Genomic DNA, 18,997 nt, shown 5'->3' on the forward strand with positions numbered 1-18,997 from the left:
TCAGAACTCAAAGAAGAAAAAACCGCACTTAGCTGGAAAATATCTATTTTATTTACGTTTCATCTTCTTTTCTAATTTAATTTCTAAACAAATAGCCTTCGTTTGCTTTGAGTCCTATGAGGTCAAACAGCAAAAAAAGAGCCAAACAGGTGCAGAACATACATTTGTTTTTATTCAACTTGTGACAAACGGTCACAAGAGTAAAACATATTAGCCTAAATATATTTACAAAGAGTGCCTTACAACCCATCAACCTTTTAAACAGTGCTAAGTGAAGTTCTCTACTTTATGACTCTTGCATAAAATTTAACAGGCTGAACCATTTTTTTCTTAATAAAACAAGGTAGTGGGCCAACTTTATTTACGGGTTATTCATGTAACTTTGCAACATGTTGGTTCCTCCCCTTGGGGTGGGGAAACCTAAAAACCACATGATCCCTCAGCCTACCATTGACATCTAGATCTTCTCCATATGATGACTAGATATGGAAACTCTACCTGAAGTGTTTGTAGTTCACAATGTTACAAAAAATGGCTACATTTCAGATACATTATGCCATGTAAAACCCTTACTGTTCACTGATTCGTTACTCTTACAATCACTGTTCTTTTCTAACAAGTATGATCAACAATAATGGGAAGTAAAGCACCACTGCAACATGAGTCATTTTAACTGTCGGTGTCTTGTTTGTCGTTTCTTTGTTTTCCAGGGAGGCAGAAGGATCTCAGGACAGAATCAGAGCCCGGCTGGGTGGATGGCTCTTCAGAGAGCGGAGGTAGCGTCTCGCCTTCTCCGTCATTATGAGCTGGTCTTTAGTTTGCCCACAAACCACCTTCTTCCATTCTTTTGACATCTGGAAATAATAAAACATATACAAATATGAAAAATGAGATTTTTTTTAATGTTCTCAATTCGAAAACTACAGGAACCTACAGGTGCAGGAGGTGCTGCACTGGGAAATATGGTTGTGTCGCTCGGTCCCAACAGGAAGCCCTGGTCTAATATGTTTTCATGCCTCTTGCTGCAAAATGATGAGGAGTTGAGACAAACCGTCACCGGTTCTTCCTGCGACCAAGAAGGAGAGACGGAAAGCTCAGTGTTTAAGGGCGCTCGTTCTGCAGGGAAGCCATCGTTCCATCCATTACTACTCCACCTTGATGCTGCGTTTGGCCTCCGCTTTGCTGGATTTGCGCTTGGATGTTGGCACCACCTGGCAATCCATTACATCTAGAGCCAGAGACTTCCGAACTTTCTTCATAGGAGGGCGGTGCTGAGGTCAAAACACAAATAAAAGAAATGAGCATCGGTGGGAAAAAAAATAAATCTGTTTCTTTTGAAAGGTCACCCAAAATTTAGGAAATCATGGCTGATTTATCAGTGCAGCCCCAGTACTAAGCCTCCAAGGCTTTGTTTGGTTCTCACCATTGTTTTGCGACGGGGATCAGGTGGCGTTGCCTGGACGACAACCATGTTAATGCCTGCTTCTCTCAGGATGACCTCGTTGATGTCGTCTTCGAGGTTCGGAGTCTGAGGCTGAGAAGGCAAAGCGGGAAGTGAAGGTAAACTCTAAAACAAGGAGGTAACGGTTTCTGGAGCCTCAGAGTGGCGCTCACCAGAGGCTGCAGGGGGCCGTACTTTTCCATGGCATTTTTGAACGGCGTCGGCGTCCGTGGGGTTGTGCTCAGCTCCGATTTGTGGTTAGGTGTAACAAACCTGAAGAAGAAGAAGAAGAAGAAGAAAAAAAACGTTGGTCATGCTTATCTGTGGATGGAATATGCAGTCCGAGCCAATCACCAAATTCCATTGCTTACACTGAGTTCTCCTTCTGGGTGAGGGGGGTCTTGTCTCGCTGCAGCGGTGTGGTCACTATGACCTTCTGACTGCACACTGGCGTGGATGTGAGGGAGGGATTCTCCAGGTCATGAGAGTCCTGCTTCGTCCACAAGTTCAAGAACTGAAACAACAAACAGGAAAATCAGCAGCAGGCCTCAGAACTGTTTGGGTTTCTCTCTGCAACATGGCCGCTAGACGAGACGGCGTAACAACACATTCACTTAGAGAATCAGCTGGTGACCGGACTATATGGACCTCAGTGGTACCGGGTCACGGAAACAACACTTTCAATACTGATGAAAACTAGATCTGTACTGATCCGATATTAATATCTGCATCAGTCCTGATATTGAAAAGAATTCTAGACTGGCATCGGTGACAATGTGGTCGATCCATGAGAGCAGATCTATTCAGTCTGATTCTACACTTTGTGTCCTGAGTAACATCACATTTGTTTATTTTACATTATGTTTAGAATTCTTAATCACACTTTCTGAACCATTTGAAAGGTTTTTTCAGTTTATTTTTTACATGTTTGACTAACATAGCCAACCTGTTGTCAGTTTATTCATTTATTTTACATCGGCTGATATATTCTTTATAGCACTGACCGAACAAATTAATGTTGTTTTAAACGTTTGACCAACCTCGTGAAGCTTCGTCTAACATTTATCATTATATTATTATTTAAATAAACTTTTTGAGATTTAAATCGTGTTATAATGCTAACCTGACTTCAAAAACATACCTATGTATGTTTGTGAATTACTTTAATTACCATGGCAACCATTCAATTATGCAAAACGGGTGGGTAGTCCTAACTCTGCCTTCGAGGTGCAGCTCCTACTCAGAGCTGAAGTTTCCAAGCTTCTGCCTCACAGAGTCCCCCAATCAGCTCCTTCAGACTAGCCAGCAGCAATTAGCAAACACCTGGTGGAACTGCTGAGCTCATTATAGAAGCTANTCCAAGCAGACACTAACACACGCAGCACGCCGCTGAGTCAAGCAGCTGTGGCTATTATTAGACTAGTTCTGGAGTGTGTGTGTTTGTAGGGGTCAGTGTGTGTGTTTTAGGGGTCAGTGTGTGGGTTTGATTTGGAGGTCTTTTTGATGGAGTCATATATAGAGAGAAGCTGTTTAAATCAGGTCTGATCATTCCAGTTTTCTCTTAATTCAACAGGTAAATATTACAAACAATCATGAATTCCTCATTGAATGAAATGAGGGATTGCAAAGTTATCCTTGTTAATTTTTATCTTTCTAATAAACTTAAAGTTTTCCATTTTGCATTTGCCTGTAATAGAAGAGTTGGTCACAGGTAAACAAATATATGTTTAATAAAAAGGAAATAGTATTAAAAAGAATCAGAATGGCATTGGTCAAAATTGGAAACTAATTATCAAATATATCTGAAATCTAGTACTGGCCAGACAAGAAGATCTGTGCATTTCTCTAACCCCATCACAATTATACAACTGTGATTAGATATTTGTATCTTTTTTGCCTTAGCTAACAATAGAATAGTTATTATAACACTTTCAATGACAGTAATTCTGATTAACCTTAAAAACAACCAGCATCTGTGTGGAATGAATACAGGACACAATGCCTGTAATCAACACTAAATGTAAAAGGTTGATTCCTTTTAACAATTTCTACATAAAAGCTTTGTCAAAAATAAACATGATTATACATAATTGTTCTTATTATTCAGAGGTTTTGTTCCAGGTTTAGAAAACAATGTGAATACACTGTGCATCTTTGCTTGTTCATTACTGCCTAAATCAATCTGGATGAAATGTTCCTGTTCATGTCATCTGCCGTCCTCAACCCATCACAGCGGAGATCCAAAGTACAAGGATTGATCTTTTTTCGTAGAATAAAAATTTCACATATTGGTTGGTTTTGACCCAAAGATTAAGGCAAATGTGCCACACTGGATTTAAATATGTACATTTTTGCTCACTTCTATTTAACCAGCCGAGACTCACTTTGGTGGTGTCCAAAACCAAACAGCAAAAGAAGCTGCTATAATACGAAAAAAATACCCACGATGCAACGCTAACAAACAGAATGATTCAGTCTCGGATTATCAAATTAGCAATATTGCTTCAGTTCCTAATGTTTTACAGCTATGGTCTTTTTTTATTTTGAGTTGTACTTTTTCAGTTACTTGACTGTATTATGTTTTAGATTGTTTTGTATGTATATTTCAAACTGGTTGCTCTTGAAAAATGAAACCCTTTGTTTGAATGAGATTTACAAGTAAAAGTAAAATAAAAATGTCAAAAGGTTTCTGGAACTTTCCTTATTCTTCTGACATAATGAAAATTAGAAAAAAAAACTTCAGAGTAGAAAATAGTGAACACTTTAAAATCCAAGATGGCATCTTCTCGTACATTTTGACAGTCGTGGCATGTTTGCCAACATTAAAGCATCTGAACAGACATTTTAGCTAGCATTCCATGCCCCATAGAACAGGAATTATGAGTAAGCATGCCAATATTTAACACTTATATTCAAATTAAATATGGAGATTAATCACTGGAATCTAATTAATTAATCAACTATTAACTAATCAAATGTGGAGGTAAGCAAAGTTCCACAAGCAGAGAAGTAGTTTATAGTCGCCTACACTTGACCTAAACATGGCTAGTTAGTGAAACTAATTGTACCTCAATGTGATTGGCCACCAGTCGGCTGTCCCCAGTCACACCAATAGTGAACTGGTAATATCCACTGGCCGGCTGGCTGGACATGAAATTCAGTTCAAAGACACCACTAAAAACAGGAGAAAAGAACAACACAGTAAGTGATCAGCAGGACTGCTGGCCACACCCATATGGGATTCATAGTTATTAAGGCAGAACATGGAGGAAACCAGAGCTGCATTAGCTTTGGGAATTGGTAATCAGGTATTCTTGTTGTGGATTAGCATTGCACGGTATTGCAAAAACATATCTTGATGTTGTTAAATATTGCCATTAAATTGAAAATAATTTCTCCTTATTAATTTGTGCCCATCATAACAATTCATATTGCAGTTCTATATATTTTTGCAGCATTGGCATCAATGCATTCACACAACTCGAATGACCTCACTGTGTTTATTTTTTTTTTTTTTCAGATTTCAAAATATTTACCATTTTTAGGACATGATTACTCCATGACTTTTGGCATTTAGAACTTTAACTTTTTTTTCTTAATTTTCTCATTTAGAACATATTTTCTATAGGTTCCTGCTTTTGGCACAGCTACTTCGGCATTAGGTTAGTTAAAGGCTAACATTCAAACTGTAACTGAGTCCAGAGGCAGTTAGGTATGTTCAAAGGAGAAAACATTTGAACATTTTCATAAAATTAAAGCTAGAATCAGCAGTTAAAACTATTATTTCCACTCAGAACTACCCCTGTCACATCAACAACTTTTGCTGGATGATGAATTGTCCCAGAAGTTATTGTGATAAGGGATAATATTGGTGTTTTGAAACCATTTGCAAGTAATAGAGTAATGGCATAATGATGCAAGAACACATTCTCGAAGATCAATAAACTTTAAATTCTAATGAACATTTTACACTGGAACTGGAAGACATTTTAAATATCCAAAATAAGTAAACAAAACAACAAATAAAATTAATTATGAAGTTGCCGCAAACAAAATTCTCCTTCAAAAAGAAAGTTCTAGTTGAGACCAAAACACCAGACTGAAGACTTATCATCCAATTTTTGTTTGAAAGAGAAGAAAGGGTGAAATGATAAATTATGCAGTTGGAAATTATTAAATTTGTCACTGATTCTGCTTAATGAGTAATTGAATAATCATTCATTATGTGATTTATTGATTTCTTGTGAAAGGCCTACTCATGTCTAAGTCACTTATCAGCTTCATTGTAAAACCCTGTAAGGATTGTTGCTTCACTTTAGCTTTTTAGCTAATTTGAGTTCCTCTCTTCAGCTGAAAGCATTCGCACTACACTTTCACAGGAAAACTTAGTGCAAATGCACCGCTACAGGTATCCTAGAAACTAGTGGAGTAAAAAAATCGAGGGGTCCTAATGTAGAAAAGATGAGTTAAGATCAGTTCCATATGCAAGTATCGACTGATAATGCTTCACCCAAAATTAAAGAAATCAGGCTGATCAATCTGTGAACCTCTAAAAATCCCTCTCCATGTCACCCCCAAGGCCAAGTTCCTAGGGGAAACACTAGGAAATAATATATCTGTTAATCTTGATCATTTTTTTTACTTTAAACTTTTAAGGCTTAGCAAGAATACAGTTTCTTTCTCTCCTTCCTCAGCCACTTTCCTCCTCCTGTGAGGTCACCTCCGTCATACTTACTCGTTATGAGTGAACGGTGCCTGGTTGAGAACGGCGGTCTTGGAGGCCACGGCGTATGCAGACTCCACCAGAACGCTGGCTGAGGCCAGAGGCTGTGACATGACGTCAGTGACCAGGAGCTGGAATAAAACACCCAGAGCCATGACATCACCACCGTGATGGCGTTACAGACATAAGATTATATTTGCTTTATGTTTCAGGACCTTATTGCCTTTGGGTTGTTTTCTTCGTTGTTAATTAAAAAAATAAAGAAAGTCTTAAACAGTCTGTAGGGTGCAACATAAGGGTGTGGTGTGTTTGCAGGGGGGCAGAGAGGAAGGAGGGTGAACAGATTGGGAAAAAGCTGTTCTTTAGCGGAGTGGTTGTGGCAGGATGCGGCTAGTGGGCGTACCTGCAGGGTCGGCTGGTTGTGGGACACGGTGGCCGGGCCCTGAGCGCTGACCACCACGGGGACGTGGAAGCGGTTGTTGGACAGGGCAGCAGCGGCGCTCGCCACGCTGAACGCCTCGGACAGAGAGTCCCATGACTTCTTACTGAAGATGGAGTTGACCAGCTGGATGACCTGGTCCTGAAGGGAGAGAAAGGGTTTTCAGGTAGGCAGATTTGGCTAAGTTGCAGCGATAAATGACAATATTGTTGTTTTGAGACCATTTTCTAGCAATATAACAGTAATGGCATCATAATGCAATAACACATTCTCAAAGATCAATAAACTTTAAATTCTAATCAACATTCAACACTGAAACTGGGAGACATTTTAAATATGCAAAATAAACAATAAATAAAATGAATTATGAAGTCTCTGTAAATAAAATTGTCCTTCAAAAAAAGTTCTAGTTGAGACCCAATCACTAAACCGAAAAGTTTTATCATCCAGTTTTTGGTTGAAAGAGAGAAAAGAAAAAGTGATAAATCATTCTAATGGAAATTACTGAGCTGGATCATGGAACTAATTGATTTATTGGTTATTACGACAGGCTTACTTACAGGGGTATCAGAGGAAAAGTTGGGAAGATGCGAGAACTCCTACCTCCTTGAGAGGCGGCTCCATATCCACGTGGTCCGAAAGGCCGTACGCCGCCGCCACAAACAGGGCAGTGGCCTCCAGCCCCTCCTCAAACTGCAGGTACACGCCTCCCAGGTCGTCCAGGCGAGCTGTCAGATCCTGAGAGAGAAAACACAAACCTCTCAAACAGATTCCACAGCGGCAATACGGCACCACCTAGTGGAGGCTGGGAGAATCACCTCAATCTCCTCCAGGATTCCTCCCAGTTCTGCCTGCTGGGACAGGCGGGATGCGGCCTGCAGGGCCGAGATGATGCTGCACACAAACATGTGGAGTAAGGTAGTGTTCAGAGGAGCTGCTGATCGAACCGATTCCACGTTTCACTTACGCCATGACGTTGTCCTCCTTGTTGATACGCGCCGTGAGGGCACCGACCACTTCCTGTGAAGCGAGCGGGAGCCCCAAGGAGCTGAGAGCGCCCACTGCCCGGTGGATCTGAGACATGGACGAGTCCTCGCTGACCGCTGCCAGGAGGATGTCCCTGGTTTCATTGGAAACAGGGATCTAAAAAGAGGGCCAGAGTTATTTCCACTGCATTAAATGTAAGACATAGAACACTTCCTATGCTGTTCAATCCTGCTGTGTAAAAAATGGTCAAAATATAATCAGTACTAATAATGAAAATCTGATCAATTATATGGGTTTCTTTGTATACGTTTTCTTCATGGATCTTAAATGACATTTAGTGTTTGTATTTTTTGTTTGTTTTTTTTTATTAGCAGTTAAAGCTGTTAGCATGTCACAGCAACCACAGCAACAGTCTTCAGTCAGAGGCCTCATTAGATGTGTCGCAGACTGACTGCCACTGGAGATCCTTCCTACCCACAGCAACACCATCCCCAACAACTTTGAAGATACAAGTTACGACAACATTCAGTTTCCTTTAAGGATAAATAAAGTATATTTGAATTGAAGTGGAAATTTTGTTAATGCTCTTTATCTTGTCAATCTTCTGTAGTGACAGTTTTGTCTTTTAAAAATGACAATTTCTTCCTTTTATTGGCTTTTATTTATCCATGTTCTGTGGTCAACAAAACTATGAATAAACTAGTGTGGGGAATGTAAATGAGCAGGATAATAGTTCATACCTCACATCCTGAAATGGCCTTACTGGTTTCAGCAGCAAAAAACAGAGAATCAACACTACCGGGATCCAGCTGGGATTTCAGGAACTGGCAAACTTCCTGCAAAACAGATTTATAAAGATAACCCCATGTAGGACAACACATAATGAACGGAATCGTCGGTGAGATGAATAGTTTTTGCTCAGAACCAGAAGCGGTGAATATCTTACTGCAGGATCCGGAACAGCTGCTCCGAGCTTGGTGAGCCCAACCACAGAGTAGTATGCGGACTCCAGGTCGTCGTACGGTTGGTTCAGAAGATTCTGGAGCCGGCCCACATCAGACAGGGACAGGTGGTGAGACGGTGTGAGAGCCTGAGCTCCAGCAAGAGCCAGGCTGAGGAGGAGAACCCCGAATAGCTCTGCGGACACACAGCCGAAGTTAGCAAGCCCACCGCTTGGCCTGAGCGCATGCTTCATTATTACATTACATAGAAAAGACACATACACATAACTATATATTTTATTCATTCATTCATTCATTTATTCATTCATTCAATTCAGATAAGTCTCGCGCTGACTGAAAGGGTTAGCTAAGAGCAGAACAGGCTAACCTCGACAGGAAGCACCGCAGCGCGTGCAGCAAGAGGCTTTTTCATCTAATTATATAGTTAAATATTCATTTATAATATAAATTGAATGAACAATACGAATCAGTAGCACAAAATGTTACATTAATTATTTGAATATACTCACTGGTCCGAATCATGTCTTGCAGTCTAATGCAGCGTCACCAAACGCACGATTGCTTCCGGTGTCCCAAAGAGAAACCTGTCAGGTTACGGATAACTTCCGTCTCCAATGGTTGGTTTCAAAATAAAAGCATTAAAGCATGCAAAACAGTTTGTGATTTATATCCAAATTTTACAAAAGCCTCAAAATCACGTCATTACTTTAAACATTTCAATATCCATTTTGGATTTTATGTTCGAGAGAGTATTAGGACCCGACAAAGATACTTTTCAAAAATCAAAAATAATAGGGAGACGCATTACCTGAAAAAAGTCGTAAAAATATCGATATAACGTGACCTACTCGTAAAGCCCATGGTTCTTTCTTTGAAATACTCTGTCGTTTGCACAGTCGTTTTAAAGTCCTACTACCAATATTTTGATGTTGATGTGTTAAAAGATTAGGTATGTGCAATTATACAACCAATACACAGGTACAGATTCGTAGGCAGCACAGCATTCCTTTTTATTTATGTATTTTTTCTTAGTCTGTTCATGATCGATCGTACATTCGTAATATCAGAACTCAAAGAAGAAAAAACCGCACTTAGCTGGAAAATATCTATTTTATTTACGTTTCATCTTCTTTTCTAATTTAATTTCTAAACAAATAGCCTTCGTTTGCTTTGAGTCCTATGAGGTCAAACAGCAAAAAAAGAGCCAAACAGGTGCAGAACATACATTTGTTTTTATTCAACTTGTGACAAACGGTCACAAGAGTAAAACATATTAGCCTAAATATATTTACAAAGAGTGCCTTACAACCCATCAACCTTTTAAACAGTGCTAAGTGAAGTTCTCTACTTTATGACTCTTGCATAAAATTTAACAGGCTGAACCATTTTTTTCTTAATAAAACAAGGTAGTGGGCCAACTTTATTTACGGGTTATTCATGTAACTTTGCAACATGTTGGTTCCTCCCCTTGGGGTGGGGAAACCTAAAAACCACATGATCCCTCAGCCTACCATTGACATCTAGATCTTCTCCATATGATGACTAGATATGGAAACTCTACCTGAAGTGTTTGTAGTTCACAATGTTACAAAAAATGGCTACATTTCAGATACATTATGCCATGTAAAACCCTTACTGTTCACTGATTCGTTACTCTTACAATCACTGTTCTTTTCTAACAAGTATGATCAACAATAATGGGAAGTAAAGCACCACTGCAACATGAGTCATTTTAACTGTCGGTGTCTTGTTTGTCGTTTCTTTGTTTTCCAGGGAGGCAGAAGGATCTCAGGACAGAATCAGAGCCCGGCTGGGTGGATGGCTCTTCAGAGAGCGGAGGTAGCGTCTCGCCTTCTCCGTCATTATGAGCTGGTCTTTAGTTTGCCCACAAACCACCTTCTTCCATTCTTTTGACATCTGGAAATAATAAAACATATACAAATATGAAAAATGAGATTTTTTTTAATGTTCTCAATTCGAAAACTACAGGAACCTACAGGTGCAGGAGGTGCTGCACTGGGAAATATGGTTGTGTCGCTCGGTCCCAACAGGAAGCCCTGGTCTAATATGTTTTCATGCCTCTTGCTGCAAAATGATGAGGAGTTGAGACAAACCGTCACCGGTTCTTCCTGCGACCAAGAAGGAGAGACGGAAAGCTCAGTGTTTAAGGGCGCTCGTTCTGCAGGGAAGCCATCGTTCCATCCATTACTACTCCACCTTGATGCTGCGTTTGGCCTCCGCTTTGCTGGATTTGCGCTTGGATGTTGGCACCACCTGGCAATCCATTACATCTAGAGCCAGAGACTTCCGAACTTTCTTCATAGGAGGGCGGTGCTGAGGTCAAAACACAAATAAAAGAAATGAGCATCGGTGGGAAAAAAAATAAATCTGTTTCTTTTGAAAGGTCACCCAAAATTTAGGAAATCATGGCTGATTTATCAGTGCAGCCCCAGTACTAAGCCTCCAAGGCTTTGTTTGGTTCTCACCATTGTTTTGCGACGGGGATCAGGTGGCGTTGCCTGGACGACAACCATGTTAATGCCTGCTTCTCTCAGGATGACCTCGTTGATGTCGTCTTCGAGGTTCGGAGTCTGAGGCTGAGAAGGCAAAGCGGGAAGTGAAGGTAAACTCTAAAACAAGGAGGTAACGGTTTCTGGAGCCTCAGAGCGGCGCTCACCAGAGGCTGCAGGGGGCCGTACTTTTCCATGGCATTTTTGAACGGCGTCGGCGTCCGTGGGGTTGTGCTCAGCTCCGATTTGTGGTTAGGTGTAACAAACCTGAAGAAGAAGAAGAAGAAGAAGAAAAAAAACGTTGGTCATGCTTATCTGTGGATGGAATATGCAGTCCGAGCCAATCACCAAATTCCATTGCTTACACTGAGTTCTCCTTCTGGGTGAGGGGGGTCTTGTCTCGCTGCAGCGGTGTGGTCACTATGACCTTCTGACTGCACACTGGCGTGGATGTGAGGGAGGGATTCTCCAGGTCATGAGAGTCCTGCTTCGTCCACAGGTTCAAGAACTGAAACAACAAACAGGAAAATCAGCAGCAGGCCTCAGAACTGTTTGGGTTTCTCTCTGCAACATGGCCGCTAGACGAGACGGCGTAACAACACATTCACTTAGAGAATCAGCTGGTGACCGGACTATATGGACCTCAGTGGTACCGGGTCACGGAAACAACACTTTCAATACTGATGAAAACTAGATCTGTACTGATCCGATATTAATATCTGCATCAGTCCTGATATTGAAAAGAATTCTAGACTGGCATCGGTGACAATGTGGTCGATCCATGAGAGCAGATCTATTCAGTCTGATTCTACACTTTGTGTCCTGAGTAACATCACATTTGTTTATTTTACATTATGTTTAGAATTCTTAATCACACTTTCTGAACCATTTGAAAGGTTTTTTCAGTTTATTTTTTACATGTTTGACTAACATAGCCAACCTGTTGTCAGTTTATTCATTTATTTTACATTGGCTGATATACTCTTTATAGCACTGACCGAACAAATTAATGTTGTTTTAAACGTTTGACCAACCTCGTGAAGCTTCGTCTAACATTTATCATTATATTATTATTTAAATAAACTTTTTGAGATTTAAATCTTGTTATGATGCTAACCTGACTTCAAAAACATACCTATGTATGTTTGTGAATTACTTTAATTACCATGGCAACCATTCAATTATGCAAAACAGGTGGGTAGTCCTAACTCTGCCTTCGAGGTGCAGCTCCTACTCAGAGCTGAAGTTTCCAAGCTTCTGCCTCACAGAGTCCCCCAATCAGCTCCTTCAGACTAGCCAGCAGCAATTAGCAAACACCTGGTGGAACTGCTGAGCTCATTATAGAAGCTATTTCTGAGTGAAATGCTGGTAAAAATGTTAAAATGTTGTTAGAGGAGCCATGTTGTGATGATTTCCTGAAGACGGAGTTTAAGAAAGAGCAGGAGTTTTTAAAGAGACAGAGGCCCAACTTCAAAGCGTTAAATAATGAAGTCAAATTTCTTTTAAGACATATTTTATATGTACAACATTTTTTTAACAACAGAAGGTAACAGTTACTTAATTGTGCTGTAAAATGGCACTAACATATAATACTGCCCCTTTAATTGTGCTGTACTGGTGTAGAGTTATCACATGAATTTGTAATTCTCTACATTTATGTTTGCATTTATCATAATATTATACATATTAAAAGAAACACTGTGAAAAATAAACACTTTAAGTCAATTCAGCACTACTTTTCTCTACGGGCTGATACTAAACCTCATAACGGCATCGGAAGTGAAAAAAGTGGATTGGTGCATCCCTAATAAAAACATTTTGATTAATGCAGTTCACATATTTCATTAAAAAACTTGCTAAACCTGAGCAGCCAGGAGCTTACTTGAGATGGAGAAAATGGCAGGATTTTGACTGGAGTGCTCTTGGGCGTCATGGAGTGTGCTCCGTCTGGAGACAGTGTGACTCGTCTTCGGCTGCGGCGGGTCAGGATGGACGGCGGGCTGATACCCCCGGGGGAGATGGGGATGAGTTCTCCCCTGCTGCCTTTGCTCAGCTCCTGCAGGGCGGAGCCCTCCAGGCGGAACTGGTGGCGCTCAGGGCTGGGGCTGTCCTCTGGAAGGTCAAAGGCCGCCAGGTTGCACCAGCCGTCCAGGTCCTGCATGTGAGACAGAGGGATGATTCGTCTCGATCGGCATGTTTTGTACTCATGTCCGCTGCGGTGGAGATCCTTACCCCGTCCACCATGTCGAGCACTTCCTTCAGGGCGGGGCCAGTGGGGGAAAGGAAGCCGGAGCTGTCCACCACCCAGTTGGTACCGCTGGCTTCCTCATCAGCGTCAACTTCTGTCTTAATGCCTGAATCGTCCCTCGGTGAGGAGACGGCTTTGGATGGTTCTGCTTCGCTGGCAGCTGGCGCTTCCTGCAGCTTGGTTAGAAATAACAGAACTCACTGCTAGTAGCTGTTAACTAAAGGACATATTATTCCGGTTTATGCTAATATTTACATATTTACAGCTGCATGCAGAAGTATTCCGTAGACCTTAAACTTCAACACATCTATCCTGTTAGTAAGACAGAGTATTAGGGCCACGCTAAAAAAATAAAATAAATAATATCACAAAAAGAAAAGTGTCCTGATGCATGGCAATGCAGACAGTGTCCAATAGAGTTTCCATAGATTTGACCTTTTTGCATTTGCAGGGTCGGATGGTTATCGAAATAACTTCTGAGTTAATTTATCGTCCAGCGAAGTTAATCATGACAGGCCTAGTATCATTTGATTTCCACATTACAAACAGAAAACACAGTTTGCATGGTGACAACATGCTTTATCTACGCTGTCATTACTGAAGCCTAAATGTAACAAGTTCTTACTGGAAGCTGGTCTTTCTGCTCCGTTTCTTTGCTTGAAGCATCCTGACAGCTGCTGCCCCCCTGGGTGACAGAAGGCCGGCGGGACAGTGGGATCAGTACCACGCAGCACCAGCAGGACGGCGCTGAGCAATGGGTTGAGGTGAACTTACCTGCGAGTCTTTATTCAGGCGAGCCAACAGCTCTTCGAGCTCGTTCGGCCTGAACACCTCTCGGGCGTAGAAGCCCATCTCCAGTTTGCGTTTGATGGTGGAGTTCCAGTGGTTCTTGACAGCGTTGTCTGTCCTGTCAACAGAAACCGTAAAATGAGATCGTCAGGGGATCGGGCAGGCTTTTCCGGAACCAACATAAAGGACTTTGGAGTCAGCGGACCTTCCGGGCAGCAGCTTGGCGATCTCGGCCCAACGGTTTCCCAGCAGGCAGTGGGCCTTGTAGATGACGAGGTCCTCCTCGGCTGTCCATGACGACTTCTTCACGTTGGGGTTGAGGTGGTTGTGCCAGCGCTCTCTGCACTGCTTCCCCAGCCGACCCTTCAGATGCTTGGCCACCATTGCCCACTGCTTGTTGCCGTAGAGATTCACAAGCTCAATGACCTGAAGGGAGAAATGTGTGGGGTTTCTTTTTATGTTTTTACAGACCACAGTTTTTACACATCACAGCCTTGCCAAATTGTTAATATCCCTGGAACTATATTTCGCCAAGTTACAGCCAGAAACTTTGATGAACACTAAGGGTGCACCGATAAATCGGCCCTTATTTCCTGAAGTTCGAGTTGAGGTGGGCATTTATTGTATCATTGATCAATTAACATGATAAATTTCTTATCATGATAAGAATTTTGATTTATTGTCGTCACGAAAAATTTCAATTAATGATGTCGAAATCCCCAAAAACAGTTTTGTCTGGATTTTTAATTTTACTATTTTTCTTTATTTAGAGTATCAATAAATTTGAAAATGTGATTAAATGTGGTTACTGTGAGCAGATTAGTGACATACATCACACTTCTTTATGTGACTGGTGTTCTAGGGAAGCACATTACAAATTTTGTAGAGTCGTGCTTGTGGTGTCCAGGACATGTTGCTGTAGAATATTGTTTCTGTTTCTCAGATACTGAGCTATCAGGATGTCAGGATAGTCATGCGACTGGCATACAGCAACAGTCTAATCTTTAGATTGGTTGCAAGACTGACTGCTACAAGAGAACCTTGCAAAAGTATTCACACACCTTTCAAGATTTTCACAGGTTACCAGCATTACTGTATTTTATCAGAATTTTCTGTGATAGATGAACACCACACTCCACCGGAGATACAATTGGTATATTGGTTTCTTTTCAGTTCAGTTTGGGTCATTCTGTAAGCAAAACACTGCCCACCTTCTCGTCCTCCTCCTTGGTCCAGGGACCTTTAACCAGCTCTGGATCGAGAACCTTAAACCAGCGGTGCTGGCACTGCTGCTCTGTGTGACTCTAAAACAAAAAACAGTATGCTCAGGATTTTAACTATGATGCCATAAAACATAAAGATTGTTAGTCACTCACTGGGATGTAGCTGGCTATGTGTTTCCAGTCACTGGATCCCAGTTTGTGGACCAGCGCTTTGAGCTTGTCATCCTACAGACATCAACAGGTTTCAGGCCGGATGTCCCGCATGGAGACAAAAAAACAGAGCCAAACGGGGACATGTCCCAACAATCACCTCATCTTGTGTCCACTTCACCTTCCCCTTCCCTCCGTCCCTCTGCTCGGCCACATCAGAATCAGTGTCCTGATGCATGGTGTCGTCTCCATCCTCACTAGAAACCAGACCAAAACAAAAGAAAAACACGGATTACTGATTATCAGAACAGGTTTAGCGGGTTTAACTTTTAGCTAGTGATCGGAGGCTAAATGATACATTTCCAGAGACGACTGTTAGTTTTATCGCGCTACTGAGATAAAAGCAGGGATTTCTCTAATCTCTCTGGGTTCACACAGAAAGCGGTTGTTGGAAAACCAAAAAGGCCCAGCGTGGGTTCATGACTCCGGAAAAGGGCGGCAGCTCAAAAATGAACGTTCGGTTTCACTTAACTCTATTTATTCAGGCACCGTGATTGTTTCTAACACTGTTTGGTGAAAGAGAAGATTCTTTAAACGAGTAATAAATCTCTAGAGAATAACTCAGACAGCAGTGACGAGTCTCTTACCCGCGCGGCCACCAGGACATTTCCCTCTGTTTTCTTCTAGTTTACAGTCACCCAGTGGTTCTGCCTGCCGCCGCCGCCGCACGTCATGTGCAAATGTAATAGGAAAATATCACGACGTTCACTCCTTTATTAATATTTTAATGCAGAAGCCAGCAGCAGTGGAGGTGGTTGGAGGTTTGAGCTGGACTGCGCAGCCTGGAAACGATCAGCTGCGGCGGAACGATCATTCCGTCCGCGCTCTGAAATTTCTATCTCGCGCCCTTCTCCCCGAAGCAACCAGAGCTGTGACGTGGCTGCGCCGCGGATATGCGCAGAGAGCCGAATGGGAAGAGGGAAAATCATCCGTTCGAACCTTCAAAATAAAACAACATATATGCGTGTAAATATAATTTTAGCACCATAACTTTAGCTTTAAATATAAATAGTTAAAGTTATATATACTATGTAACTATTTTCTGCCAGTCTTCCTTTGTGAAGGTGTCAATAGTTTTGTGTCTGTGAGTGACAGAGAAACATACACATTTTTCTTCATACTCGTGTGGATGTGTTAAGCACCATTTGACATGGATCAATTAGGACAAAATTGTAATGTAAGAGTTGTCTCATGTGTGACTCAAATAATATAATTAAATTACCAAAAAAAGAAGAAGAAAAAGAAGAAGAAGGAAGAATACCTCCAGTGAAAACCTTCCCATTTCTTACATTTCTGAGTATTTTGTGAACAAAAGTTTCATACATTATTGTGAGATTTCCTCCTTACAAAAATTACTGGAATTCTGGTGAAATTACAAGAAAATTTTTGAAACAAACAAAAAATGAGAAACGTGCAGGTTTTAAAAGCAATGCCTTATCGTAGGAACATCTGGATCAAGGTTTTCTCCAGGATAGAGATATGAGTCATTTAAAATTCAATTATTTATTTGTAACACATTTACTGCATTTTGAACAGCAGACTGAGAAACAATGCAACTCACATCACTTCTAAGTGAGCATCTACCTTCCTCCTGAGCCATTCTCTCTGAGGTCCTGTACTGAGAGGAATCATTTGTGCTCAATAAATTGTAACAAGCTTAGAATCATCCAAAATATAAAACATGTTTATTCTAAAGCTGTTTTTCCTCTTTGTATTCCACAAGCAGAACAAAGGCAAAAACTGCCATGATTTTGCTGATAAAAGCAAATTTAAATTCAACAATTTTGAAAAGTATTAGAAATGGGTAAATTTAACTAAATACATGTTAATTTTAAAAATGAACTTAAAAGCTCAGTAAGAAAGCTTTGATAATCTCCTTTGCAACTTCTTTTCCCCCACATTCCTCCAGTGTTTGAACAGGACACCACCTTCTGGTTTACTTCTCTCTCTCCTTTTTTAATTTAAATCTAGTGGACCAAACTACAATTAGCATGCTTCTGAAATATATCCTCAGGTCAACTCAACAATTCATATTGTCCTTTGGTTGAGCTGAAATTTTACCAAACATCATCAAAACACAAAGAAATATTAAAATAGAGAAATAATTGTTTTTATTCAACTTTTCTTTTTTTTTTCCTTTGAGATACCAGTTTAATCCTCTTGACATATTTGACTTTTTTTTTTTACCTCTTAACTGTTAAGTTCTAGACTGCTTAGTTTGTTAAAGGAATACAAAGCTGACAAAGTGATATTTTTGAGCAAATTATGACACAGTTGGAATTTCCAGCGTATTATTGGGTAACATATTGGTAAAATGTTGACTATGTCATTAACTTCGGGCTCTTTTCTGTTTAGCCTGCCTAAAGAAATAAAGCCAAAACAGTTCAACATGCCTTGACAGAAAAAAATCTTAGTAGTGATTGACCAAAAAAATATTTACTGATGGGACATTAAATGACTCTTTAAACTACCTGTCACTAAAATGGTTACATCAAATCCAGCTTTTCTAATGTTTGACCATTTGAAATCTCAAGGCTTTTATTTTGAAGGGATGTCTGGCTTCTAAAATCAGTGAAGCCATTAGCTTTGCATGAATGGAAGCTGTGCTGCCAGTGGCAGCCATAGACATTAATACGTAGACGCCTCATAGAGCGGGTCGGCCCGTTGCAGCGATACGTAATCGCGTCCGCCATATGGAATGTGGCATCTCTGCCAGTAAGCTAATACAAATGAATGGACCGAACTTCAGAAAATGCCATTCCACAAAGTATTTTTAGCTAATGTTCGTTATCGACCCACTCACATATAAACGTGAATATATTTGGAAATTAAACAATCACCAAAGACAACATTTATGACTTTTTATTATATTTTAATTGTAATTTCTGAATAAAGAAAATAAATGTGAACCTATAATACAATTGATTTTGATAAATCGTTTTTATATATACAGTAATCAACATCTATGAACATATGCACACACACACAGACATCAATATATTAAATAATAAAATATATGTATATATAAAATATATATATCATTTATTAGTTAACAAATAAAAAATATTTTATTATTCAAATAACAAATATATGAATAATATATAAGAAATTATATATATATACATATATGTGTGTGTGTGCATATTTACTGAATGTGGAATATGTGCCAGTAAGGTAATACAAGTGAATGGGCTGAACTTGATAAAGTGCCGTTCTACAAAGTATTTTAAGTTAATACCTGCCATTGACACATTTTCTCACACACATTAATATATTTGGCAATCAAAGAAATTACTAAAGAGATCGTTTCTAACTTTAAAGAGCACAATTAAATTAAAGAGCACAATTAAAGAGCACAATGTTTTATTTGATAGAAACGATTCTGATAATTTTTATAATGACATTGATGAACAGACACACTTTTACAGTGTTTAATTAAAGAATATATTTACATAATTCCATAGT

General features: G+C 40.2%; 2 protein-coding genes across 4 annotated transcripts; both read right to left on the minus strand.

Annotated features, from left to right (window-relative positions):
* Positions 1-150: 150 nt before the first annotated feature.
* mybl2b (v-myb avian myeloblastosis viral oncogene homolog-like 2b) lies at positions 151-16,436 on the minus strand. Of its 2 annotated transcripts, none has more exons than XM_007560869.2 (15): positions 16,120-16,436; positions 15,633-15,729; positions 15,476-15,547; positions 15,311-15,403; positions 14,305-14,525; positions 14,085-14,217; positions 13,936-13,995; positions 13,295-13,486; positions 12,945-13,217; positions 1,813-1,955; positions 1,615-1,714; positions 1,424-1,534; positions 1,155-1,271; positions 935-1,066; positions 151-854 (listed from the first exon to the last, which is right to left on the minus strand). In XM_007560869.2, exons 1-15 carry the CDS (start codon positions 16,137-16,139, stop codon positions 726-728), a joined length of 1,893 nt encoding a protein of 630 aa, XP_007560931.1. In that variant the 5' UTR covers positions 16,140-16,436; the 3' UTR covers positions 151-725. The 2 variants fall into 2 exon arrangements, with proteins under 2 accessions (XP_007560931.1, XP_007560930.1); XM_007560868.2 differs by lacking the exons at positions 151-854; positions 935-1,066; positions 1,155-1,271; ... (1 more) ...; positions 1,615-1,714; positions 1,813-1,955 and adding exons at positions 9,766-10,469; positions 10,550-10,681; positions 10,770-10,886; ... (1 more) ...; positions 11,230-11,329; positions 11,428-11,570 and having other exon boundaries at positions 16,120-16,435.
* On the minus strand, positions 4,462-9,162 carry LOC103144103 (dolichyl-diphosphooligosaccharide--protein glycosyltransferase subunit 2-like). 2 transcript variants are annotated; one of them, XM_007560909.2, is made up of 9 exons: positions 9,062-9,162; positions 8,537-8,727; positions 8,331-8,426; positions 7,571-7,746; positions 7,422-7,497; positions 7,207-7,341; positions 6,568-6,744; positions 6,177-6,295; positions 4,462-4,615 (listed from the first exon to the last, which is right to left on the minus strand). In XM_007560909.2, the coding sequence occupies exons 1-9, from the start codon at positions 9,072-9,074 to the stop codon at positions 4,477-4,479; spliced, it is 1,122 nt and encodes a 373-aa protein (XP_007560971.1). In that variant the 5' UTR covers positions 9,075-9,162; the 3' UTR covers positions 4,462-4,476. The 2 variants fall into 2 exon arrangements, with proteins under 2 accessions (XP_007560971.1, XP_016531282.1); XM_016675796.1 differs by lacking the exon at positions 9,062-9,162 and having other exon boundaries at positions 8,537-8,800.
* Positions 16,437-18,997: the final 2,561 nt, after the last annotated feature.

The sequence above is a fragment of the Poecilia formosa genome, unplaced genomic scaffold (genome assembly GCF_000485575.1).
Source record: "Poecilia formosa unplaced genomic scaffold, Poecilia_formosa-5.1.2 Scaffold121, whole genome shotgun sequence".
NCBI lineage: Eukaryota > Metazoa > Chordata > Actinopteri > Cyprinodontiformes > Poeciliidae > Poecilia > Poecilia formosa.